Below are 22,161 nucleotides of genomic sequence, written 5' to 3'. Positions count from 1 at the left end.
GTGTTTATGATATCATTGTGCCAACGATAAAAATGAGTATTTTCAGACACCGAACAGTGCTATGGTGCTAGGCCGCCATACATGTAGCTCACCTTGACCTGATTCAATGCCTGCCTCGAGCGACCCAATCGTGTACTGGTACTTGTCACATGGATTCCAGTCAAAGTCGACCACAGGCGAGTGGTGGGCTTCATGTGCAAATATGCGGAGAGCCACCCGTTTTTCCCGCAACGTCATATATGCACACATAGTTATCGGCAGTGCATGCAAACATGTCTGGGTTATGAGGGCATATGCGGATCGCACCAACCGATTTAACATCTGCAGGTAGCTTAAGCTGGTGCACCTCCTTCTTCATCGAGCTATCCTTGATGAACCGTACGTCGACCAGCGAAAGTTCGCCGGTGTCAGTCCCCACAGACACACCCCAGTCACGAACGGTCTCCAGCTCCTTTAATTGCGCCCTTGAATGTCGTGCTCAGACTCGTCATGTAGCGATCGCGGAAATCACATAGCGACAGACTTCCCATCACATCACCCACATATGCTGTTTGCCCACTTTGTGTTGACCTTGATCGCTGTGGCTATGCGGCAGCCATCGGACTTTCTACTGAACTGACGTGCTCCGCTGAAACACCACATGAAGTTGGAGGAATCGCGCTTCCACACACCAACCTTGCTCTGTGTCGAGTTGGCAACAAGATAGTCACCGCCGACATCGTACACGTCGTTGATATCACCCATCAGCCTGAGCGTCCCTTTTTGAACAAAATTTTCAGTGTCCCACATGATGATGGTGCGTCCAGTGCACCCAAGCATAAGGCTACCGCCGCCATGCATCCGCAGCGACCGAATCGCAGTCTCGTTTTTGTCTTTCACCTTGCCAGCGTTGAGGATTGTAACGTGGTTGCGCCGGAACTGGTCCAGCACCGTCTCGATGCTTTCCGAGCTACCCAGTGGTGCCAGATGCATATTAGTCAAGGCTACCACTGACTTGGCATCGGCACTGTCAGCGCCAATGGCGCTGCCACGCGCTTGGGGGTTGCCAATTGAAAGATAGGCACTGGCTTGCGCCGGATCTGTCAGCCAAAGGGTGCCATGCAATCGACAGGGGGCGTGGCCAGGCGCTCAGCCTTATCAAATGGCACATGGCGGTAGTACATGTCATATGTTAAAGGTATGTTCGCACGCCATTTATCCATGGTCATAAAGTCACGGACCTGTGCCGAGCTGATCGGCTGCCGGATAGCTCTGTGGCCGAGGCTGCGGCGGGTGCTCAACCTCTGGTAGTTTGCGTTTCAGCGCATTGCTCAGCACATTTTTGCGTGGCACAACGGGATGTGCTGTTTTCATGGCCGCCATTCTCGCATGATATTGCTGAATGGCCTGTGTCGTGAGTGTGCGGCCTCGAGTTCTGGTTGACTTGCGCGCAAAGCCCTCCCTGCGCTCTGATGCAACAGCCGCCAACGTTGCTGTCGAGGTAACTGGAGAAGATACAATTGATGATATAGTACATGCATCAGAGTGAACCTGGGCTGGTGGCGGCAGGGGGTCAGTGCTCTGCTTTGGGGAGCCGTCCTGTACTGATGAAGAGGGTGTGGATGGTGGTGTGTGCATGCTCAGCGATTTCTTGTTGCCTGGGTGCTGTGTGGAAACAAGAGACGGACCTGGAATCACTGGCGCTATTGGCTGCTGGTTCTGCTCTGGCGGCAGTGCTGCGTGGGCGGTGGCGTTTGGTGGAGCCAAATCAGCAGGTTGTGGATTGCTCACCTCCAGCGACTGTGGCTTAGACGGCGAGTTCGGCAGCGAGCTCAGCTGACTAACTGGAGGGTCAGGGCTGGAAGCTCTGGCTCGCTTTGCTGGCAGCTCTGAGGGCTCAGTTGGAGCTGGAGCTGGAGCTGGATCTGGAGTGGCAGTGGGTTGCGGTGTAGTTGCTTTCAGCGTACCTGGTAGAGGCATGGCAAGAGGCAGGATGTAGCTGACCGCAGGTACGGTTTTTTGGTGGATTAGGGAAGGCTGTGACGGCTGTCTCGGTGCTGGGCTCCTTGGCTTTGTGTGGATCACCGCTGGTGGCCGCGGAAGGGATACAGCGATCTGAATATGTGGCACAGGGGTCTTCAGTATCACCCTGCGACGACCTGGACCACAGACGGTGGACGCAGGACCTGCCTGTGCGGACTGTGTTGGAGCAGATAACAGGGCTGATGTTGACGGCAGTGGATGTGATAGCGGTGCTGGCAAGGATCGTTTGCTGCATCCAGCATGGATGCGGTGACTGCATAGTAGGGGCGAGAGGCGCCGGCGGTTCGCAGGAGAATGAATTGGCTACCTGGCTTCTAACATCATATGGGGCTGTTTGAGGTGTTCCTACTGGGGATACCAGCGCATCCGATGGCTGTGTCGAATGGGCAGGCGCTGAACCGCGCACTTTGGTATCGATCAGCCGTAGCGGCTGCGCCAGCACTCGTGGCTGCACCTGTGCCAGCACCTGTGATCGAGCCTGTGTCTGCGATGGAAGCCAGTGCCAAAGGTCTCTTGGGCAGTGAGGGAGCTGGTACGTTAGCGCCATTCACCGCCCAACTCTGTAGCTGCGCCAGGGTCGATGGACGCGCATGCTGTCGATGCGATCTAGTCGTCAACTGAGGTTTGACATGCATCCGAGCTGGTCGTGCTTGTTTGTGCTGGCGCACCCTGGCGGCCTTGCTGATCGAGCTGGTGCCAAGGTTTTCACTGCTGCTGCTTGCGCTCTCGGCCTCTGCGACAATGGCACAGTCGGTCGCGGCAGCTGGATCGGCGTGCCTCCACCAGCTGGCATAGTCACTGAATTCGGGCGATGCGTAGGCCGAACTGGCACCGCTCCCTTTGCCATTATCTGGTCCTGACTCGAGCTCTTAGCTGGCAGCGGCTGCGGACGCGGCGTAGATGACTGAGAACTAACAGCTGGACCAGCTGCCACTGGCGCATGTCTTTCAGTTCGCCGAACAGAGGGTTCATGTGCTAGCGCTGTTGGCGCAGCAGGCGGCTTGCTGGCAGCCGTATAGGGACCCACGCACCCGCGTTCCTCAATGATATCTAGCCGGCACGTCGTCGTCAGTGATCATCCCCTCCTCATCCGAGCCCGAGTCCATTATCTCATACACAGGCACCGTCCCTACCAGCCCGCTGCTGCTTACGCTGCACCCTGCCCTCAGTGCCTCTGGCTCGTTTGCGTACCACACGGATGCTTTCTGCTGGTCCACTTCGATTCGTATTATTGTCCCAAACTGCTTGAAATATCCAAACACCTCAGGCTCACCCACGCCAGGCAAAAGCTGCGGAATCTCTATCCTCTGGTTAGGCGACAGCGGCTGCTTGCCGGTACCCAGATGGATCTTCACTGCGCAGCGCCGGACCATCGTGAAGTTGCATGTTCTCAAGATGTTCAGGGCCTCGGTTATGTTTTTTACGTGGCATTCGCCATACAAGACCCTGCCGCCAGCCTTCTGTATATGGGCGGAATGCACAGGTGCATTGACTACTTCGCGCAGGTCTGCCTCAGTTGCGTCCGGTGGCAGACCGCGGAATGTAAGCAGAACGCCGCCACCGTGTGCCATGGGTTAAAAAGTAAACAATTTAATTTCGAGTGTCGTATGCGCGAATGAGGGGCGGTGCGGAGCAGAGAGGTAAAAGTAGTAGAAGGGATGAAACTCTGAACCTGCCCCAAATTCTGGCTTGTGCGCTGCAGGACAAAATAGGAAGCTTTGCATCAGCTCAAGCACTGGCTCATTGTCGGAGTTTGCTAGTAGGTCTCTTGCCGCTGCCATCCCATGCAGGCAACGGCCTATGCACAGGCCAGTTGACTACATGCAGTACCGCACAGCCTATTCCAGCATTACGATGTCAGATTGAAAAATGGTCATTTAAAGGTATGATGATGGCACTGGGAAAGAGGCAAAAAGGGCTGTGGCACAACAAACCGCAGATAATACGTCCAGCGGTTACTCAGTCTCCATCGCATCGCCCTCCTGCGTGCCTGGCGCCCTCGTCGATCAGATCAAGGTACTGCTGCGTGGCCTCGCCATCGAGCATCGTGAACTTGGTGTCCTTGCCCACAAACCCAATGCTCGTGTTCATTGTATCCAGCTGCTTCCCCTGCTGCAGCGTGTCCCTCAGCGCCCGCAGGCCCTGCGTCACCAGCTCCTGCAGCGAAAGATCCTGGAACTGCTCAAAGTTGCGCTCCAGGTTTGTGCGTGCCGACTGCGACCGCGCGCCAATTGAATACGCATAGTACTCGCTCACAATCCCCGACGGGTTGAACTCCAAAAGATGGGGTCCCGCGTCGTCGTAGCCGATCACCAGCAGCCCCACGCCATAGGGACGCCGGCCGTACTCCAGCGTGTTGATTTGTGCACGGTCGCCGATCATGTTCACTGCGCGCCCAACCGGCAGCGGCCGTCCATAGACCATCTTGGAGCGCATCGCCTCCGTGCGCAGGTAGTTGCTCAGAACGCGCGCGTCAGACGTCAGACCCGCCATTGCAATGCCCATGTGGTCGTCGATGCGCACAATCTTCTTCTGATACGACGCCAGCTCATTCGGCGAGCGCTAGTGAAAAAATGACAAAAATGCGTTGAGTGTGTTTGGACGCCTTTTTCAAGAGACTCCACCTCGGGAATTCCTTGCTTCCTTACCTTGACTGCCACAAGCACGACATGATCCTTCGACCTCAGGCCGACAACTGCTGACCCCTGCTTGACAGCCTCCGATGCATACTCGACTTGGAAAATGCGGCCCTGTGGACTCCATGTCGACGCATCATTATCGTACTGGTTTCTGAACATTGTTGAATAGATAGAGCCTTGTAGTCGGTGCGCTTAGGTGTGGCCGTTCTGCTGGGCTCTGCCAAAACGTGTTTTAAGGAGATAGAGTAAAAAAAAAGCTGATTGGGAGGAGAGGAGCGATTGCGCACGGCGGTTTTATGAAGGAGCTACGCAAGCGCCGCCTTCATGCCCTCGAGAGGCAGACGTAATCGGTTCGGGTTGCAGCTCGGCTCACCCAGCGCACTCGACTCACGCAGGCTCTATGCCACACAACCACCGGACCGCCCACCATCGACATGGCTGACATCGACATGGCTGACATCGGACGTCCCAAGACATTCGCGGCATGTGGCAAAACAGTATACAGAGTTCAAAATAGAAGAAGAGAAAAAGAGGAATAAAGGCTTAGACTGACGCAAAGATATTCAGCGTGCCCATGACCGTCGCATCGCTCCTCGAGGCATTGGCCGACTCGAACGCCATTTGCACATCGTCGTTGGATCCAATAATAATCATATCACCGTCCTCGTCCTGGTACCTCAAGCGGATACCCAGCGGCGGTGACGTAGCCAGGTCGTGCTCCAGCCCGCCGGTGATGCCGACCCGTGGACCAGCGCAGATCTTGATCTTGCGCTCGACGCGCTCCACCAGGTCCTTGAACTGGATGTCGGGCTTGACGACAATGACAAAGATGTCCTCCTGGAAATGCACCTTGACCTTGGTCGGCCGTGCCTGGTTGCTGGGCACCGGCGTGCTGCGTGTACTGCCGCTGTCATCACAGGCGGGGTGCCCATCCGCGGCGCCGGCGTGGTTACGCCGTTGGTGCCGTTGGGCGTGATCGGCGACATCGCCGAGCTGAAGGCAGTTGGGATCGGTGACGACACCATGCTGGTCATCACGTTCTGCTGCTGCTGCTTTAGGATAGGGGTCGGTCTCGTTGCGCGGCATCGAGGGCACGGGCAGCGGCGGCATCATGTGGTTGCCATAGTACATGCTGCTGCCCATTGGGCTGCCGCGCGACATCGTGGATGCATCGGTGTAGTCGCCGGCGCTGCTCTGGCTGCCGTTGGTGGGCCGGCGGCCATGCGAGACAGTCATGGAGCGCTCGACTCCCTCGATCAGCTCCTGCTGGTAGTCGCTGCCCTTGCGGCCATTGCGGCTGCGCGACGCCCCGCCATCGTAGGTCTTGCGGTACGTGAGCCCGCCCTGCTGCTGCTGCTTCTCGTGGCGCATGGCAGCAGTAAGACTCGAGCCTTCCGAGTACCGCCCGCGACGGCTCGCAGAAACATCGTCCTCGCTGTCGTAGTCACCACTCTGCATGCTGCCTAGGCCGCGCGACATCTGGCTTCCCGAGATGCCCAGCTGTGCCTGCTCAGCGGCAGCCTTGGCCTGCATGGTCTTCTCGTTGGTACGCGCAATCAGACGGTCCATGGTGCTCTTCCACAGCTTGAGCTGGTCCTCGGAGCGGCACGCCAGACTAAAGTTCTCCATGACGACATCACGCCAGTAGATGGTCAAGCTGAGCTGGTTGTCGCGGGTGGTGTCGACGATGCTGTGTATGCTGTAGAGGAAGATTCGGCCCTTGAGCTGCAGCCCGTTGGACCGGACCCTGTTGGTGCGGCGCCTGTCCCGCTCGCTGACCACCTTGCAGCAAATCAGGATGTTCTCAAACAAGTAGATGTACAGCTCACGCTCCACGCCCGTTGTCGACATGACAAAGGTGTCGTGCAAAAACAGCTCGCCGAATGTCGAGATCGAGTAGCCCTTCCAGTCCTCGACGCGCTCCTCGAGCTCGCTCACGACAGCCAGGTTGCCTTCCTTGCGCTCTGCCTCGTTGACCTGCTCGACAACGCGGTTGATGGCCGCCACGCCCTGCTTCAGCTCCTGGTGCGTGGCAGACTCCTTGTCGTAAAACTTGGCCAGCTCGTCCATCATCATCGGGTACTTGCAGATACGCTGCACGGGCTTGATCAGCATCGACGGCAGCTCGTAGTGCGGCTCAATTACGTGGGCCAGTTTCTGCAGGGCCTGCTCCTCGGATGCACACAGCTTTGTCGCACGTGTGAAATTAGCGCAGTACGGCTCGTAGACGGCAAAGCCCTCCTCCATGTTGATGAACAGAGACCCAAAGTGCTGGTCCTCGGGCGGGTGCGACGCGTTGGCCTCGACGCCGATCAGGAATCGCCGCTGGAAGTCCACCATCGAGTTGAGGTTGGCAAACATGTACCGAGTTGTCTCGTTCGAGATGATGTTTTGCTTCTGCAGCTCTTGCATGTATCCCTATATGTCGTGAGGTGGGGTGTGCGGTTTAGGCATGCTGAACAAGAGGCATGCGCTGTCTCGCGCCTGATTCCTTCCTGCCCAAAGAGCGCGAGGCTTCTTTGGGTCCAGTTCCAAAAAGCGCAAAAGTCCGCGAATCCGTGCGCGCACATCACATTGATCGTCCAGCCCGGTAGATTGCATGGGTCGATCACTGTCCAAGCACACAATTTCTGCTGCCATGTAGAGCGCTTGGTTAAAGGGCACGAATAATGCGTGCATGGGCAGAGATCGAAAGGTAATGAAGTGGCCTTGTCCAGCCGCACTACTGGCTGCCGGGTGCTGGCTCCTTGTCGGCTGAGGACAGGCTTCCTGCTGGCGCCCGGCACAGCCGTGATGCACCCTGGCTGCTCTCTGTCAAGTCAAAACTCCTGCAGCTGCGACCCACGCATGCCAGCATACTTTAGCTGCAAGCCCTCTCGCGCTGAGTGCCAGAAGGAAGGATGCAGAAGCCGCAGGACAAGACATGCAAAAGTGCAGAAGGAGGGGAAGCTGAGAACTCGGAAGCGCGCACAATTCTCGCTCACAGGCAGAAATAATGTTTGGAGCGATTGTTGCTGGCCGCCCAATTTCCCAAAGGCCAAAGGAGGGAGGAAGCAAGAAAAGTGTAAACATACCTGGAGAGTCTCCAAATCCTGCACATATCTCCGCTCGGTCTCGACGAACTCCTTGATGACGCGCTCCCGGTTGTCCTGCGGCGGGCCTAGCTGGGTCTCGGTAAACCTCGCCGACGGCTTCTTCTCCAGCTTGCTCATATCGAGCAGGCCGCGGCCCTCAATGACGTCAAGCACAATCCCGACTGTTTTCAGGACCTTGACAAACGAATTCGTGTCATCTTTGAACAGGTCCGAAATTGTGAACAGGTCCTCATCCCGCACAATTTGGTTCTCCTTGCACGCCTTCACAAACCGGTACACCCGGTCCTTGCGCTGGTTCAATGTGTTCGGCACGTCGTCAAGCGTTGTCCGAAGCGGCTCCGCCGGTCCCAGGGCATTGTACAGCACACACAGACTTGTCCCCTGGCGGAACGTGTCCCACAGCAGCTGGATGGGGTCGAGGTACTGCGACCCGCCAGGCGCATCCCGGCTGCTGTCGTCGAGCAACGAGGACAGGTATGACTCGAAGCCTGGGATGCATGCGAGCTTGTCGAGGAGGTTCAGGCTGTTTTGGAATATCGACGTCGCCGGCGCTGTGCGGTTCAAAATCGAGTCCATGTTTTGCGTCGGCGTGCTGGTCTCGCCAACCGGCGCGCCAGCATTGAACGACGGATTACGACGGGTCAGGTCCATTTGCTAGGAAGAAAAGGGAAGGGAAATAATAACTAAAGAAAAGAGATTGGGCGCTTTGAATGCCTCCCACTTTTCAAGCGAAAATACAGTTAGGATTTTACTAGGAATAAAGTGCTCGGCGATCGACTAGTAAGAAAAGTAGTAGCGGGGGAAAGGAGGCTAGCTGCTGCTCAAGGCTGGGCGACGCGGCATGGCAAAGGGACGGCTGCTGCCTCTTTGGAGCGGTAACTCGTGATCGCTGTAAGGCTCGGACTACTCACGTGAGTAGCCCACCCGTGAGTCCGAATCGGACGGCTCTAGACTGGCGCGTCAGCCAGCCTGGCTGCTACTCTGGGGCATCGCCGGAGCGCGCCTGCTGTAGTGTCGGGGAGACATGTGTGCTGGAAAAAGAAGCACTGTCCGCAGGCATTGCTTTGTGGCAGCGTCTCTCTGGGGAGGCTCGCTGTATAAACAGTGCCAACAAAGCTCGGAGTGTTTTATTGTGCTGAAAAAGAGTTCATTAGTAATCCTCAGTTGGCGGCCGCCTCGTGCCCAAGCTCAATAAGGCGCTGCGCAATAAGCTCAATGGCTACGTGGTTGATGTCGCCGCGCGGCACGATCACATCCGCCCACCGCTTCGTTGGCAGGATGAATTCCTCAAACGACGGCTTGGCCAAGTACAGGTACCCATCCAGGAACTGGCGCAGGATGGTATGGTTCTTTGCCTCTTCCTCGCCAGTGCCCTCCAGCACCTGCCGCACCTGGCGCCCCAGCCGAGTATCACTGTCTACATCCACAAACACCTGCATGTCCAGAAACTGCCGCACAGCCCTCGTGTACAATACCAGAATGCCCTCGACAAGCACCACTTTGGGCTTTGTCGCGATGTGCCGAACGCCCATGCGCTTCTTGGCCGCGCAGTCCCACACAGGCACATCGACAGCCAGGCCCTGCCGCAGCTTGTCCAGGACCTGTGCCAGCAGCTCAAAGTCGAACGACTCGGGGTGGTCAAAGTTGATGCGCGCCTTGCCGTCGGCCATCTGGACGCGGTCCGCATGCGGCAGCTCGCAGTGGAAATCGTCCAGATTCAGATGGATGATTGAGTCGGCCAAGGCGCTGTACCCGCGCTCGCGCACCTTGTCGATGACATTCCGGCACGTGTACGCCTTGCCGGCCCCGCGCCCACCGCCAATCCCAATGAACGTCACCTTGTCGCCTGCTGGCGCCGACATGGGCAGCGGCGTGATGGCGCCTGTGCTGGGGATAGAGTCCGAGACCTTGTATGGCACCACCGCTGGCGAGTTTATGACATGGTCAGAGCGAAATTTCTGGGACACGGCCATTTGCGAAAGGGAACAAATAAAAAATTTTCTTCACAAGAGCAAAAATGTAGAAAGAGCTTGAGGATCTTCGCCCCAGGCCGGGCGCCAGGAGACCTGCCTTATATAGCCTGTGCCAGTCTTGCAGCCCCCACACCCTGTACGCTAGTAGAGTCCTGTTGTTTGTGCTGGCGAACCGCTGCTGAAAAACAGCAGTCATGCGAGAGGCATGGCATGTCCAGACACGCGCTTGGAGCCGCTGTCGCGGTCACTTGACACAAATGCATATACTGCCCGGATAGACAACGGGCGATCGTAGTAATCAGCGTCGATTGTGCTCCGGCGAGCGCGAGCGCCGGGAACTGCGGCTCCGCCTGTCCTTGTGCTCCTGGTCCCCGTGCCGGCGCCGGTGCCGGTGCTCCTTTCTCTCTCTCTTGCCAGCCCTCTTCTCCTTCCGTAGCTTCTTTTTGTACCTGTCTAGGTAATACGCAGCCATGGGGTCCTCGGGGTCGATCCCGGCCTTTTGCATCAGCACCTCGTCATCCTCCTTCTCGTCTTCATCCGCTGCAGCATCCAGCCGTTTTGGTGCCGCGTTCATCTCTGGCGTGAACTCCTCCACCTCGTCCTCGCCGTCCCGCTTTGGCTGCCTGTAGTTGTTGACATGGTCGACTCGCAGCACCCTGCCTAGCAGCGTTATTCCATTCAGGTTGTCGACGGCCAAGATTGTCGACCGCTGGTCCTCGTACTGCAAGAATCCAAAGCCCTTGGATTTCCCTGTTTCCTTGTCGCGCACGAGGTTGATATTTACAATCTCACCGTACTGCGAGAACACACATATGACATCGCCTTCGGTCAGATCGAAGGGGAGCCCGCCGACAAATATATACGCGCTGTCCTTGTACTGCTCGTGCCAGGACGCAGTCTGGTCCAGCCCCGTCCGTGCCTCAGCTTCATTTAGGCGCTTGATATTCTGAACGACATTCATGGCGATAGCAAGACGATACAGACGGAGAGGGGCCACCGCATTGATAAAATTTGGCCAGCAGCGTTTATGTCTATTGACCCAACATCTGATATTAGGAGCAATTTATGGCTACAAATTCCGGTTTACTTCTTGGACATCAGGTAGGTCAGCAGATCGACAGCGGTGATGACGTGGACGGGCTTGAACGCGACGCGGTCCTCGTCAATCGACAGGCGCTCGGTGACAATGCCGGCAATGTTCGACTCGAAGAAGTGGTCCAGCTCAGCCAGCGGCGTGTCGGGCGTGATCTCGCGGAACTTCTTGCTGGAGGCAGTGTTGAACCGGAACATCACGTCCTTGACCTTGGCGTCCGCCGTCACGCGGCCGGTGGTGACCAGCGACAGCACGTTGCCCAGGGTGATGATGCCGCGCAGGATGCCCGACGAGGTGATGACCGGCAGCTGGTCGAATCCGTTGTTCTTCATCAGCTCAACCGCCTCCTGCGCCGGCATGCTCATCTCAATGACCACTGCGCGCTTCAGGCTCAGGTCCTTGACGCGGGCCCCGCCCCAGTGCTCGTTGCGCTCGACCTCCTTCCTCCGCTCCTCCTCCTCGTCCAGGAACCCGCGCTTCTTCATCCAGTCGTCGTTGAGGAACCGGGTCATGTAGTTGCGCACCGAGTCCGGCAGCAGCGTCACCACGCGCTTGCCCGGGCCCAGGTTGCGAGCAGCCTCGACCGCCGCCCACACAGCACCGCCCGAAGAGCCACCGCACAGGACGCCCTCCTCGCGGATCAGGCGGCGCGCCATGGTGAACGACGGCTTATCGGTGATCTTGATCCACTGGTCGACCAGCGAGCGGTCCATTGTGTCAGGGAATGAAGTCGTAGCCGATGCCCTCGACATAGTACATGCAACGGTCTGCTGGTTCAGGCTCTCGGGCTGCGCCAGGATCGAGCCCACGGGGTCAACGCCAACGACGATGCACTCGGGGCACCGCTCCTTGATCTTGCGCGCTGTGCCGCTCAGCGTACCGCCGGTACCGGCACCAACAACCAGCATATCGACCTGGTTGTTGCACGCGCGCAGAATCTCCTCGGCAGTGCCGTCGTAGTGTGCAACAGGGTTGTACGGGCTCGTGTACTGGCCCAGAATGATCGAGTTCGGGATCTCCTGGTGCAGCCGGTTCGCCACGCTGATATGCGACTCGGGCGAGTCCCACGCGGCCTCAGTGGGCGTGCGGATGATCTGGGCGCCCAGAGCACGAAGAACGTCGACCTTCTCCTGGGACATCTTCTCGGGCAGAGTGATGATGCACTTGTAGCCCTTGACGGCGCACGACAGCGCAAGACCAATACCAGTGTTGCCCGAGGTAGCCTCGATGATGGTAAAGCCCGGCCGGATACGTCCCTCGGCCTCGGCCTCCTCGAGGATGCGGTAGGCGATGCGATCCTTGACCGACCCGCCAGCGTTAAAGAACTCGCACTTTGCGACTAAGTGAGAAAGCGGTGATGTTAGTGTTGGGTGCATGAAAATGCTGATGTGCTGTGCTCGGACAGCTGCATGGCTTGTGGCATATTATACGTACGCAGCTCGCACTGAAGACCCTCGGCCTGGGCGATCTTGTTGAGACGGACCAGCGGGGTGTTGCCAATGTGCTGCAGAATGTTGTCGAGGATAGGCGGCTCGGGCTTGCTACAAACGAGTAAATGCGAGTTAGCCAACAGGAGCTGCCAGGGTACGCTGCGTGCCTGTCTGAATTTGGGCGGACAACTTACAGCTCGCGGTGGTGGTGCTCCTGGTTGCCGGGGGCGGCATCACAGGTACAGAGCATGTCAGAGTCGGCCATATTGCTAAAAAAGAACAGGGAGAGAGAGTTGAATTTGTTTGTGGAGAAGAAAAAGGCACGGCCTGCCTGCAACTTGCCTCTCGCCATTTTATGCTTGAGGGAACAAGAGTGGCAGCGCGCACGCATTGGCCCCGCAGAAGCCTCAGAAATGCTGGGAAAAAATTTTTAGTGTGGCGATCCGTTTTGGCCCTGACTTGCGTCCGTCGAGCGGGCAATGCTCCGATGGCAGACAATCCTCGCCCGATTTTCCCCCCTGGCGCCCCTCTCTGCGCCGTTCTCATGCACTGGCATACGGACAGCTCTCCCGGCGGATCTCTGGCGTGTCCGCATGGCCATCTCTTTCATGAGCCTGGGAAAGGCGCCAGCATGTAATAAAAAGGTTCTCACACTCCATGCGTAGTAGCCACACTGGTCGGAAAGCGCTCGCCCTCAAAGCGCATCGGAGGGGACTTTGCCTGGACCTGGATTCGGCAGCCCTCCCCAACGCCACTGCTCTCCACGGTGCAACCCAACGCAAACACCGGCACCTCGCATTCGCCGATCTTGACGCTGACCACTGGCTGCGTGACCTGGATTGCGTGGATCTCGAGCCTCCGCTTGGCTGCCTTTATTTGCCGCCGGTGCTCGCCGATGATGCCACTCCAGCGCTGCATCGCGTCACCCAGCGACTGCACCGCCCATGTGCCGCGGGGATCCTTGGACGCGACGCTAATCACGAGGCGCCTGTCCCAGACCACCAGCGATCCAAATGCAAGGCCGCGCATGGATCCGATCTCGCCCGGGCGCGGAGCTTGGCGGCAGAACACCCACCCGCGTTTGCCGGTCGGCCATAGCAGCGAGACGTGGGCGGCAGTCGCTGCCACCGACGATGTCTGGCCAGCAAAGCTGGAGACTGCCTGCTCGAACTGGCGCAGGTGGCAGAGCTCTGGCGGGTGCTCTCTGCAGTTCACCCACGAGACCACATGCGCCAGAATGCGCTCGCGCAGTGCTGCATTGCGTGCCCATTCCGGCGGGCCATGCGCCGATGCAGCCAGCTCCACTACGCCGTTTACCGTGTCGAATCTTGCGTGCTGGTCGAGAAGCAGCTTCATTTTGCCGTTGATGTACACGCGGTGCCGCTGCATCGCCCGACACACCTCAAGTAGCGTGTCAGTGTTGAACGGCGACGACGGGATGCTGTCCTTGGACCCGATCACCTGCCGGAGCTGGTTGCGCCGGAACCTCGTGTCCTTGTTGCTGGCATCCTCAAACCACGGAACCCGCTGTGTCTTGCAGATTTCATACAGCTCAGGCTTTTTGAACTGCAGCAGCGGTCGGACAAGCACCGGAGCAGAGGAAGCCCCGGCGACAGCATGCGGGAACTCTGCCTGTGTGGGCATCCCTGCTAGCCCGCACACGCCGCTTTGCCGAAGAAACCGAAGCAGAAACGTCTCTGCCTGGTCGCCTGCGTGGTGGCCGGTCAGCACGGCGTCTATGCCGAACTCTGTACACACTTTCGAGATCTCCAGATACCGCCTGCTGCGCGCTACTTCCTCGAGCTGCTGGACTGCTGGCTGCTGGTCCCAGCTGAGTTTCCTGGCATGGTGCCGAATTCTGAGCCTGTCCATGTATTTGGACACCGCATTCGCCTCAGCTGCGCTCTCTGGACGGAAGCCATGGTCGACAGTGATTGCGTGGCAGCGCTGAGGCCCCACAGCACAGCTCACAAGATATGCCAGCGCCATACTGTCAGCGCCCCCAGATACTGCCAGCAGCAGCTGTTTGTCCGAGAGCCCATACTCTTGCAAGAGACTCCACACGCGGCGGACGGCCCTGTCAACCGATGACATAATAAAAGTGATAGTTGCTAATGACAATGCGGCCAGCAAGCGCGCAGTTGATCTGGCAGGCAGTTTGGTTTTTTCGCACAGATTGTGCGTGGATATGGAAACCCATACAAAATCTGCCCAGTCCCATCGCGATGCCCCACGGGCTGGTCCCTGCCGAAGAAATGGCTGCACTGACGCTCTAGCCATTTATAATCAGCCATCTTCTCTTCCATGGACGACAAAAAGGACGTGGTCATGTCTGAGGACGTGACGAAGACCGAGGATGTGACGAAGACTGAGGATGTGAAGATGTCGGAGCCCGGCCGGCCAGCAACCGACTACGGTCTTCCTGACGACGAGATTGTAGCCGAGATCCCCGTATTTCTGACCGAGAAGATTGGAAAGAACCTGCACCTCCTGCAGTATCCGCTCAAGGCCGGCAGCATCGGCCCCGGCGAGCTGCGACCCAGCACCGCCCGCATCAAGCCGATTCACGGCCAGATCGAAATGGACATTCCGCTGGATGTCACTAGCCCCATGTACAACCGCGAGCGTGGCCAGGAGCTCGGCATCGGCCTCTCGGACTCTGGCCGCCTGCTCGACATCCAGACAATCGTGTCGGTCGATATCCCAAAAAGCAGCACTTACCTGGCCGGTGTGCTGAAGAACAGGGAGCTGCATTTGACGCCCATTGAGAAGATCACCCAGCTCAGGCCTAGTCTGAAGTACCTGGACAAGGTCGCCGAGAAAGAGCGCGCAGCGAGCAAGCTTGACTACGACGACGAGGACACGAAGGAGGAAAAGCAGGTACAGACCGTGCAGGTGTCTGTGCGGTCGGCACAGGCGGAGGAGGCGCTGCGCCAGCAGCAGAACTCCATCGCCAGCATTCAAAAGCGCCTCGAGGAAGAGCCATGGTCCAGCCTAACGTACTATGACATTGGCAGCGACGAGTCGGCCGCCGTCAGCTCGCAGCTCGTGGCGGCAAACACTGAGGACCTGATCTGCAAGACCGATCCCAGCGAGTACCTGACAACAATCATCGGCAATACATGCCCAGACGTGAACTAGTGCCAAAACTTTAAATATAAAATCTCATCACACTCAACCATTATCTGCTGTGGATGTAAACGTTGGTTTCTACTTTTTGCCGGCAGCAGCAGCAGGCTGTTTCGGCAGCCACTCGACCGGGAACTTCTGCCGGGGCCGGCTCTTGTGGTGGTGGAAGTTCAGGGGCACATCTGCAAACATGTCGTCCTTCTTCTTGGCCTCGGCAACCAGCTCACTGACCGTCTCTGCCAGCCTCTTCTTATTCAGCAGCGACGTCGTCTCCCGATCCTCCGACATCACCAGCTCGTCCGTCGACGGGTTGTACCGCACGCCCGCCAGCAGCAAAAACTTGTGCAGCTCCGGTCCCTTCAGCCCCAGCTGCGACACAGTCACTCTGAGCTTCACCTTGCGATCCTCAGCCTGGTGCTTATCGCCGTGCGTAAAAGACCGCTCGAACCGCAAGCAGTGCGTTGCCGCCGGCGGCCGGAACGCCTTGGCGTGCTTGGCCAGCGTTCGGCAGCTCATACTTCTCCAGACGCACGTACTTGCGCACATCACGGACGCTGTCCATAAGAAGGTGGCCGTACGTGTGGTGGTCGTCGTACTCCCATGCTGGCATCCCCTCCAGATCAAACACAGCGTCCTGCTCGTCGTACAGCTCGGTATGCGCCTTGCGGTTCGTGCGGGCGTAGCTCTTGAAGTCCACCTTACGCTTTTCGCGACCAGCCATGGCGTACACTGCTCGTGTGGATTGAACGCACCGGCTGTGCCCGCTGCAGACTGCGAATGAGAATAGACCGCATTGATTTCGAAAAGTGTAAGGATTGTGTGCAAATTGAACGATTTCTGGGAGGAAATAGCAGCAGACGCGCTGCCTTGAGCTGCCGCTTATTAAGATCGAGTGTCCAGAAAAAAACGTCGTAGATAAAAGCCCCACTCTCAGATCCAGCGATCGTGATCAGCAGATTGCGAACCAGCAGTGGACTCGCTGCGGGAAACCTCAGGCAGCGTCAGCGCCAGTGTTTCTGCTCTCCTTCTCTTCACCCAGGCTCTTTTTCTGCACTCTTTCCTAGATCCAGTTTCATTTTTACAATCCAGCGATGCCACTAGATCAAACTGGGCCAGCGCCGATTCGCAAGCTCGATACGACTGTCATTAACCGTATCGCTGCCGGAGAGGTAACGCTATTTGTGGCGCCTAGAATTCCGGCCTAGCATACAAACAGCCTCTAACTCAGCTATGGCTCCCAGTAGATCATCAACAGGCCGTCAAATGCGCTAAAGGAGCTCATTGAGAACTCTCTTGATGCTGGCGCCACTAGCATATCGGTTAACGTCAAGGACGGCGGACTCAAAGTCCTGCAGATCCAGGACAACGGACATGGCATCCGCACCGAGGATCTGCCGCTGGTATGCGAGCGCTTCACGACCAGCAAGCTGCGCGTGTATGAAGACCTGCAGAGTATCCATACCTACGGGTTTCGGGGCGAGGCGCTTGCTAGCATCAGCCATGTGTCGCACCTGAGCATCGTGACGAAGCAGGCGGGCACCGACTGTGCGTACCGCGCACATTACATTGATGGCAAGCTCGCCCCACCAAAGCCTGGCGCCAGTGCCGACCCTGAGCCCTGTGCAGGAAATCCTGGAACAATGCTTACTGCGGAGGATCTGTTTTACAACATCCCGTCGCGCCTGAAAGCGTTGAAGAACACGCGCGAGGAGTACAACAGGATCTACGAGGTCGCCAGCCGCTATGCAATCCACAATTCCGGTGTTGCGTTCACCTGCAGAAAGATTGGTGCTCCGAAGGCTGATCTGAATACGCTACCTGGGGCAACAACAATAAGTAATATTCCGCATGGTCTTTGGTTCGAAGATCGCCAACGCAAGTTGTGCCTGTCGAGTTCAAAGGACGAAACGGCCAGAGTTCTCATTCAGAGGCTATGTTTCCAGCGCCACCCATGACATGTCAAAGTCGGTCATGCTTCTGTTCATCAACCACCGGCTGGTCGACCATACACCGATAAAACGCGCGCTTGATGCACTGTACTCGGGCGTGCTCCCCAAGTCGTCAAAGCCATTCGTGTATTTGGACCTGCAGATCAAGCCGGAGCATGTTGATGTCAACGTGCACCCAGCCAAACGTGAGGTCCGATTCCTGCACGAGGATGAGATCATTGAGTCGGTGATTGCACATATCCAGAAGAAGCTAGGTGGCCAGCAATCAGAGTCCGCCAGTACGCCATCCAAACGACTCTGGTCAAAGGCCCCAGTGGGGAGCTCGCACATGAGGCGTCGAACGCCGAGGACAGGCCTGTCAGCGAACCAGCAACTACCCCTGTAATCCCTAGAACCGCAGCATCTACATCAGCCAACGCCCTGCCGGTAGATCCGCCAGCAATCGGAAGCACACCGCGCAAAACACCAGTTAACCGTGCTGTGCGAACAAACTACAAGACCCTCTCACTCGACTCATTCTCTTTTGGCAACTCGCCAACGATTCGGCGCACGCCGGTGCAAACACGGATCCAACCCGATATGTCTGTGTCGCCGATCAGATCACCACCACCCAAACGACGGGTGCTCGAGCCATCGCCAACTCGTACCAACAGAAACATCGAGACAAGTCTCTTGAGTAGACTTGATCGCGAAAGCAGCTCTGCGTCAACTCCCACCAGTGCAAGGTGTTGATAGATCGGGGTCGAGCGTAGAGAATATCGAGCCGCTATTTGCCAACCCTGCAGCCATCGCCGACGGTAACTCCTAGGCCAGCCTCCGCCACATCGCCATCTCCGCAGAAAGGCGCACCTGCCAAGCAGCTCTCGACAGAGCATCCGGAACCTGCCGATGACCTTACAGACAAGTCATACACTGCTGCCCAAAAGGACCCACGCGTTGAGGTCCGGCTGACAAGTATTCTTGGGCTGCGCAGGGACCTGCAGCGGCATATGCACCCAGAACTGACCCGGATCATGAGCGAGCATACCTTTGTTGGCTTCATTGACGACCGGCGCGCCCTGATCCAGTACAGCACACGGCTCTACATGATTGACTACTGCAGGGTCAGCTACCACCTCTTCTACCACCGCTGCCTGTTCGACTTTATGAACTTTGGCCGGCTTATACTCCAGCCCGCTCCGTCAATCTATGACCTTGGCTATGGCTGCTGCCACAGAGCTCAAGCCTGAAGACCCCGAAAAGTGTGCACAGGAAGTCTTGGACAAGTTCAGGGACAGTCGCGAGATGCTCGAGGAGTATTTCCACATCAAAATCAGCGACATTGGCACTATCGAGACATTGCCGATGGTAGTCCCAGGACTATGCACCCTGACTTTGATAAACTGCCTCTGTTTCTCTACAACGCAACGTACTTTGTCAACTGGGACGACGAGCAGGCATTCTTCAAATCGTTTATCAACGTTCTGGCCACCATGTTTGCGCTCGAGCCGCCTCTGCAGAGCGATCCGCAAAGCGCCAAGGACGAGTACCGGATGATGGTAGAGCACCGCATACTGGCAGCGCTGAAGGGCTCGTCATTTTGGGCGCCTAATGCAATGCTGACCGAATGCTGCATTACCGAGCTGGCAGATGTGCCTGACCTGTACAAGATTTTCGAGCGCTGCTAGTGTCCGTTTAATGCATTGAATGAAATGTGTCGGTTGCGGCATTTATGCTGCTGCATAGACAGCATCCCAGCTCCTTTCTAGACCCTGGCTTGCACCTATGCCTTGAACTCAATTATCCATCAATGTTGTACCTGCTGCAGGATCTAATCGCTACCTTGGATTCTTTCTTCGTGCTACGCACCACGGCCGTTGAATAGCCTGCAGCCTGCCTTTGTCTTCTCCACTGCTTGGCCCCTCTCTCGACAGAACTGATATTTTTATGAATGCCAGAGAACGAAGGCTATGTACTTGGAAATTACGCGCAAAGTCTCCGCGTATACGCAATCGCCATCAATTCCATTGGCGCTAGTATCTCGCTCGGAATGTCCATATTCGGCGCCGTACTTGTATTCAGACAGCGTTCTATGTGGAAGAATGGTATATTTCGGATCGTATTCGTTGTGCAGCCGATCAACTGCGCACGACTAATATCTCGCGTAGTTATCACCTGTGTTCCACTGACCTCACACGCCGGATGTCGGATCATGGCATTTCTAAACTATGCTTTGGGAATTCTGCCTGTGTATTTGTGCGTTCACTGCAATCTGTACCTTCAGCTTGTGGTGATCCACCATGTGTCGCCGCATAGGCGCTTTCCTCGTGTTGCAAGCCTGACGCTCGGAGCTTTAATGTCAGTTGTACCGCAGACGCTCTACTTGTACCTGCCACCCAGGCAGATGGGATTGCAGGACTATTGCCACATTCCCATGATCCCCACATGGCGCCGACTGATAATAATTATTGTGACATACGACATATTTATTTTTTTGCCCGGGGTTATTGGGGTCATCAGCATGGGCATTACCGGGATATACATGGTCCATACGGCGCGCAGAATCAAAAGGGTATCCCGGATGCATGATGCTCGGCAGTAGAACGGCCCATCTTGTTGAGACCAACGGCAATAGCGATTTGCTGCGCAGAACGATAAAAGCCGTAGTGTGGTTCCCGATTGCCCCTATCGTATCGACATGGTTCAATGGGATATTGCCAATAGTCCGGTACTACACTGGAAGACAGTATCAGGAACTCGAGTTTATCAACATCGCGCTGTTCGCACTAATGGCGGTTATTCATGCGTTGGCAATGATAATGAATCCCTGTGTACGACAGTATTTTCCGTAGCCAGCGACTGGAAAGGCACCGACCGAAGTAGACTGAAACTGGGAAACCCTTGTATCCCAAGAAATGCTCCTGAGCCGACTACTAAAAAGGATTTACAGCTGAGCTTAGCATTCTGCATTTACAATAGCATCTACAATTCTTATGCAAACAACTATTGACGAACATTGGCAGCCATGGTAATTACCGTTACACTGCGGCATGAAATTGGACAGTTCTTGGTTTGAAAGCGGGGTCTAGGTCCATCGCCGCATTTCATGCATTAAGATGCTGGTATTATCCAAGCAGATTACAAGGAAAGTAGATGTTTTCTCTGCAGCCCTCTGTCGACCTTTTTTTTTGCTACTTGACTGTATTTTGATTGTCATCCAAAAATATGAATGTCGCAGCAAAAATATTCAGCATCGACAATACTTGAAGGGTACCCGCATGGTCTACAGGTGTTTGGTCTTGTAATATTCACCGCATCGGCATCAACCTCCCTTGATTATGTTTCTTTTCGGTCTGTTCATCGTGTATAAGCGGCCATGGATATGGAAGAACATCATGTTTCGTGTGCTGTTGTCGATACAGATCATAAATTGCCTGCGCTTCGTCTTCCGACTGATTATAACTTACGCGCCTATTTCCAGTGAAGCTGCGTGTCGGATATTGTTTGTGCTTAATAATGGTGTAGCCAATATGAACATTTTCTTGTGCATGTATGTCACTGTCTATCTTCAGCTCACCATCATCAACCACCTTTCACCCTACAAAACATGGCCACGCGTAGCACTGATGACTTTCTGCGTGGTATGTTCTTTTGGCTCCCAGATAGTATATCTTGTCATTTCGCGCAGGTCGGCTGGAGTAACCAGCTTTTGCAGCATCCCATTTACCTCTAGCGTGCGCTTTTTCCACGTTCTAATCGGATCAGTCGTCGTGTGGCCGCTACTAGCGGGAATCGTATGCCTAACCAGCATGTCTATCATAACCATCCATATTATTCGGACTTCACGGCAGACCAAAAAGATCATCCTAAATAACCAGTATACATACGGCAACAATGGGAGGGAACACACTCGCTCAACCGCTGAACTGTTGAATCGGACACTTCGAACTGTCGTGTGGTTTCCAATCGCACCTATCATTTCACAGTGGTTTAACTCGGCGCTAATCATTGTCCGTCACTATACAGCGCACCCCTACTTCAATCTCGAGTACATAAACTTATCCCTCTTTTCACTGATGACGATCCTCATGGCCGCTGCATTTGTCTTTAACCCAATGGTCATGGACTTTCTGCGTGACTACAGACGATTGCGACCATCAACCAGGCGTGAACACTCGGTAGGACAGCTGCACCAGCATCCAGTGGGACTGAATTTCCGCACCCGCTCATTATCTTCGTATTCGTCGCTCGAGCTTGGTTCCCAGCTGTCTCTTGCTGATCTCTACTATACCCAATAAAGCATTACCGTTGTACACTTGTTTCACCTGGCCATGACTTGTATCCGGGCTCTACAATGCGGCCGGCCAATGCCAACTAAAAAGGAGCATGTTTGGGAGCATTGCATGGATGTGCAGTTGGGGCGTTTGGCTACTATCATGCAGAACCTCCATTTTCTTGGAATTGTAACTTTTGGGTCAAACGATCTCTAGCTGTAGACTTCCCACGAGGCACGCTAGCCTGGGTAGCTTTTCTAGTTCTTAATATTTTCCGCAGATAGTTCAACTTTTTATTAAAAGCGATGAATGTATCGCAACGCCAGCAGCCTGACGCCAGTGTTTGGAGAATACACGCGAAGTTTGAGGGAATACGCGCTTATTATCTACATACTGTCCGCTTCCATCTCGTTCGTGGTCTTTGTTGCTGGCGTTTTCATGCTGCACAAGCGACCGAAACTCTCCAAAAACACCATGTTCCGCACGCTGCTGCTGATTCAGATTGTAAACAGCCTACGCTTCATAATCCGCATCATCTTAACTAAGGCAAACATCACCAACGAGTCAATGTGTCGGAT

The 22,161-nt window shown here is 55.9% G+C and overlaps 15 protein-coding genes across 15 annotated transcripts; 4 read left to right on the top strand and 11 right to left on the bottom strand.

The window, feature by feature from the left end:
- Positions 1–2: 2 nt before the first annotated feature.
- On the bottom strand, positions 3–427 carry DL89DRAFT_90465 (uncharacterized protein). Its single transcript, XM_040892234.1, has one exon. The coding sequence runs from the start codon at positions 319–321 to the stop codon at positions 43–45; it is 279 nt and encodes a 92-aa protein (XP_040746603.1). The 5' UTR covers positions 322–427; the 3' UTR covers positions 3–42.
- DL89DRAFT_90464 (uncharacterized protein) lies at positions 428–1,092 on the bottom strand. Its single transcript, XM_040892233.1, has one exon. The coding sequence runs from the start codon at positions 970–972 to the stop codon at positions 535–537; it is 438 nt and encodes a 145-aa protein (XP_040746602.1). The 5' UTR covers positions 973–1,092; the 3' UTR covers positions 428–534.
- DL89DRAFT_90463 (uncharacterized protein) lies at positions 1,093–2,176 on the bottom strand. The gene has a single exon (XM_040892232.1). The coding sequence runs from the start codon at positions 1,957–1,959 to the stop codon at positions 1,213–1,215; it is 747 nt and encodes a 248-aa protein (XP_040746601.1). The 5' UTR covers positions 1,960–2,176; the 3' UTR covers positions 1,093–1,212.
- Positions 2,177–2,859: 683 nt separating this feature from the next.
- Positions 2,860–3,857, bottom strand: DL89DRAFT_90434 (uncharacterized protein). The gene has a single exon (XM_040892231.1). The coding sequence runs from the start codon at positions 3,591–3,593 to the stop codon at positions 3,063–3,065; it is 531 nt and encodes a 176-aa protein (XP_040746600.1). The 5' UTR covers positions 3,594–3,857; the 3' UTR covers positions 2,860–3,062.
- A 124-nt stretch (positions 3,858–3,981) lies between these two features.
- On the bottom strand, positions 3,982–4,820 carry DL89DRAFT_220789 (N-terminal nucleophile aminohydrolase; the record flags this gene model as incomplete). The annotated part of the gene is made up of 2 exons (XM_040884473.1): positions 3,982–4,584; positions 4,671–4,820. 2 exons carry the CDS (start codon positions 4,818–4,820, stop codon positions 3,982–3,984), a joined length of 753 nt encoding a protein of 250 aa, XP_040746599.1.
- A 384-nt stretch (positions 4,821–5,204) lies between these two features.
- Positions 5,205–8,407, bottom strand: DL89DRAFT_220494 (uncharacterized protein; the record flags this gene model as incomplete). The annotated part of the gene is made up of 3 exons (XM_040884456.1): positions 5,205–5,808; positions 5,995–7,079; positions 7,736–8,407. 3 exons carry the CDS (start codon positions 8,405–8,407, stop codon positions 5,205–5,207), a joined length of 2,361 nt encoding a protein of 786 aa, XP_040746598.1.
- A 509-nt stretch (positions 8,408–8,916) lies between these two features.
- Positions 8,917–9,618, bottom strand: DL89DRAFT_220516 (P-loop containing nucleoside triphosphate hydrolase protein; the record flags this gene model as incomplete). The annotated part of the gene is made up of 1 exon (XM_040884460.1): positions 8,917–9,618. The coding sequence occupies one exon, from the start codon at positions 9,616–9,618 to the stop codon at positions 8,917–8,919; it is 702 nt and encodes a 233-aa protein (XP_040746597.1).
- A 694-nt stretch (positions 9,619–10,312) lies between these two features.
- DL89DRAFT_202705 (uncharacterized protein) lies at positions 10,313–10,696 on the bottom strand (the record flags this gene model as incomplete). Its single annotated transcript, XM_040884006.1, has 1 exon — positions 10,313–10,696. A coding segment is annotated over one exon (384 nt), but the record flags the coding sequence as incomplete, so codon positions are not given.
- Positions 10,521–12,560, bottom strand: DL89DRAFT_265386 (cystathionine beta-synthase). The gene is made up of 3 exons (XM_040886641.1): positions 12,447–12,560; positions 12,257–12,363; positions 10,521–12,161 (listed from the first exon to the last, which is right to left on the bottom strand). The coding sequence occupies exons 1-3, from the start codon at positions 12,515–12,517 to the stop codon at positions 10,813–10,815; spliced, it is 1,527 nt and encodes a 508-aa protein (XP_040746595.1). The 5' UTR covers positions 12,518–12,560; the 3' UTR covers positions 10,521–10,812.
- A 340-nt stretch (positions 12,561–12,900) lies between these two features.
- Positions 12,901–14,346, bottom strand: DL89DRAFT_290974 (uncharacterized protein; the record flags this gene model as incomplete). The annotated part of the gene is made up of 1 exon (XM_040890151.1): positions 12,901–14,346. One exon carries the CDS (start codon positions 14,344–14,346, stop codon positions 12,901–12,903), a length of 1,446 nt encoding a protein of 481 aa, XP_040746594.1.
- Positions 14,347–14,634: 288 nt separating this feature from the next.
- Positions 14,635–15,393, top strand: DL89DRAFT_255362 (uncharacterized protein; the record flags this gene model as incomplete). Its single annotated transcript, XM_040885335.1, has 1 exon — positions 14,635–15,393. One exon carries the CDS (start codon positions 14,635–14,637, stop codon positions 15,391–15,393), a length of 759 nt encoding a protein of 252 aa, XP_040746593.1.
- A 69-nt stretch (positions 15,394–15,462) lies between these two features.
- On the bottom strand, positions 15,463–16,170 carry DL89DRAFT_320873 (uncharacterized protein; the record flags this gene model as incomplete). Its single annotated transcript, XM_040891242.1, has 2 exons — positions 15,914–16,170; positions 15,463–15,873 (listed from the first exon to the last, which is right to left on the bottom strand). Exons 1-2 carry the CDS (start codon positions 16,100–16,102, stop codon positions 15,463–15,465), a joined length of 600 nt encoding a protein of 199 aa, XP_040746592.1. The 5' UTR covers positions 16,103–16,170.
- A 255-nt stretch (positions 16,171–16,425) lies between these two features.
- DL89DRAFT_265383 (DNA mismatch repair protein MutL) lies at positions 16,426–19,104 on the top strand. The gene is made up of 7 exons (XM_040886640.1): positions 16,426–16,550; positions 16,626–17,239; positions 17,283–17,556; positions 17,610–18,055; positions 18,139–18,465; positions 18,503–18,720; positions 18,767–19,104. The coding sequence occupies exons 1-7, from the start codon at positions 16,473–16,475 to the stop codon at positions 18,919–18,921; spliced, it is 2,112 nt and encodes a 703-aa protein (XP_040746591.1). The 5' UTR covers positions 16,426–16,472; the 3' UTR covers positions 18,922–19,104.
- Positions 19,105–19,820: 716 nt separating this feature from the next.
- On the top strand, positions 19,821–20,302 carry DL89DRAFT_265382 (uncharacterized protein). The gene is made up of 3 exons (XM_040886639.1): positions 19,821–19,881; positions 19,931–20,140; positions 20,166–20,302. The coding sequence occupies exons 1-3, from the start codon at positions 19,831–19,833 to the stop codon at positions 20,190–20,192; spliced, it is 288 nt and encodes a 95-aa protein (XP_040746590.1). The 5' UTR covers positions 19,821–19,830; the 3' UTR covers positions 20,193–20,302.
- Positions 20,303–21,148: 846 nt separating this feature from the next.
- On the top strand, positions 21,149–21,708 carry DL89DRAFT_265381 (uncharacterized protein). The gene has a single exon (XM_040886638.1). The coding sequence runs from the start codon at positions 21,398–21,400 to the stop codon at positions 21,605–21,607; it is 210 nt and encodes a 69-aa protein (XP_040746589.1). The 5' UTR covers positions 21,149–21,397; the 3' UTR covers positions 21,608–21,708.
- Positions 21,709–22,161: the final 453 nt, after the last annotated feature.

Source organism: Linderina pennispora (assembly GCF_002104995.1).
Source record: "Linderina pennispora strain ATCC 12442 chromosome Unknown DL89scaffold_2, whole genome shotgun sequence".
NCBI lineage: Eukaryota > Fungi > Kickxellomycota > Kickxellomycetes > Kickxellales > Kickxellaceae > Linderina > Linderina pennispora.
This window is presented reverse-complemented; position numbering and strand designations above follow the sequence as displayed.

Bases quoted from the DNA above. Each gene is read 5' to 3' on its own strand.
- DL89DRAFT_90465 (XM_040892234.1), bottom strand. From the start codon at position 321: ATGTTAAATCGGTTGGTGCGATCCGCATATGCCCTCATAACCCAGACA.
- DL89DRAFT_90464 (XM_040892233.1), bottom strand. From the start codon at position 972: ATGCATCTGGCACCACTGGGTAGCTCGGAAAGCATCGAGACGGTGCTG.
- DL89DRAFT_90463 (XM_040892232.1), bottom strand. From the start codon at position 1,959: ATGCCTCTACCAGGTACGCTGAAAGCAACTACACCGCAACCCACTGCC.
- DL89DRAFT_90434 (XM_040892231.1), bottom strand. From the start codon at position 3,593: ATGGCACACGGTGGCGGCGTTCTGCTTACATTCCGCGGTCTGCCACCG.
- DL89DRAFT_265386 (XM_040886641.1), bottom strand. From the start codon at position 12,517: ATGGCCGACTCTGACATGCTCTGTACCTGTGATGCCGCCCCCGGCAAC. The intron at 12,364-12,446 runs GTAAGTTGTCCG...ACTCGTTTGTAG, and splicing joins GAGCACCACCACCGCGAGCT to CAAGCCCGAGCCGCCTATCC. The intron at 12,162-12,256 runs GTACGTATAATA...TTTCTCACTTAG, and splicing joins GGGTCTTCAGTGCGAGCTGC to TCGCAAAGTGCGAGTTCTTT.
- DL89DRAFT_265383 (XM_040886640.1), top strand. From the start codon at position 16,473: ATGCCACTAGATCAAACTGGGCCAGCGCCGATTCGCAAGCTCGATACG. The intron at 16,551-16,625 runs GTAACGCTATTT...GGCTCCCAGTAG, and splicing joins ACCGTATCGCTGCCGGAGAG to ATCATCAACAGGCCGTCAAA. The intron at 18,056-18,138 runs GTGTTGATAGAT...GGTAACTCCTAG, and splicing joins TCAACTCCCACCAGTGCAAG to GCCAGCCTCCGCCACATCGC.
- DL89DRAFT_265382 (XM_040886639.1), top strand. From the start codon at position 19,831: ATGGGCATTACCGGGATATACATGGTCCATACGGCGCGCAGAATCAAA. The intron at 19,882-19,930 runs GTATCCCGGATG...CATCTTGTTGAG, and splicing joins CGGCGCGCAGAATCAAAAGG to ACCAACGGCAATAGCGATTT. The intron at 20,141-20,165 runs GTACGACAGTAT...TTCCGTAGCCAG, and splicing joins CAATGATAATGAATCCCTGT to CGACTGGAAAGGCACCGACC.
- DL89DRAFT_265381 (XM_040886638.1), top strand. From the start codon at position 21,398: ATGGCCGCTGCATTTGTCTTTAACCCAATGGTCATGGACTTTCTGCGT.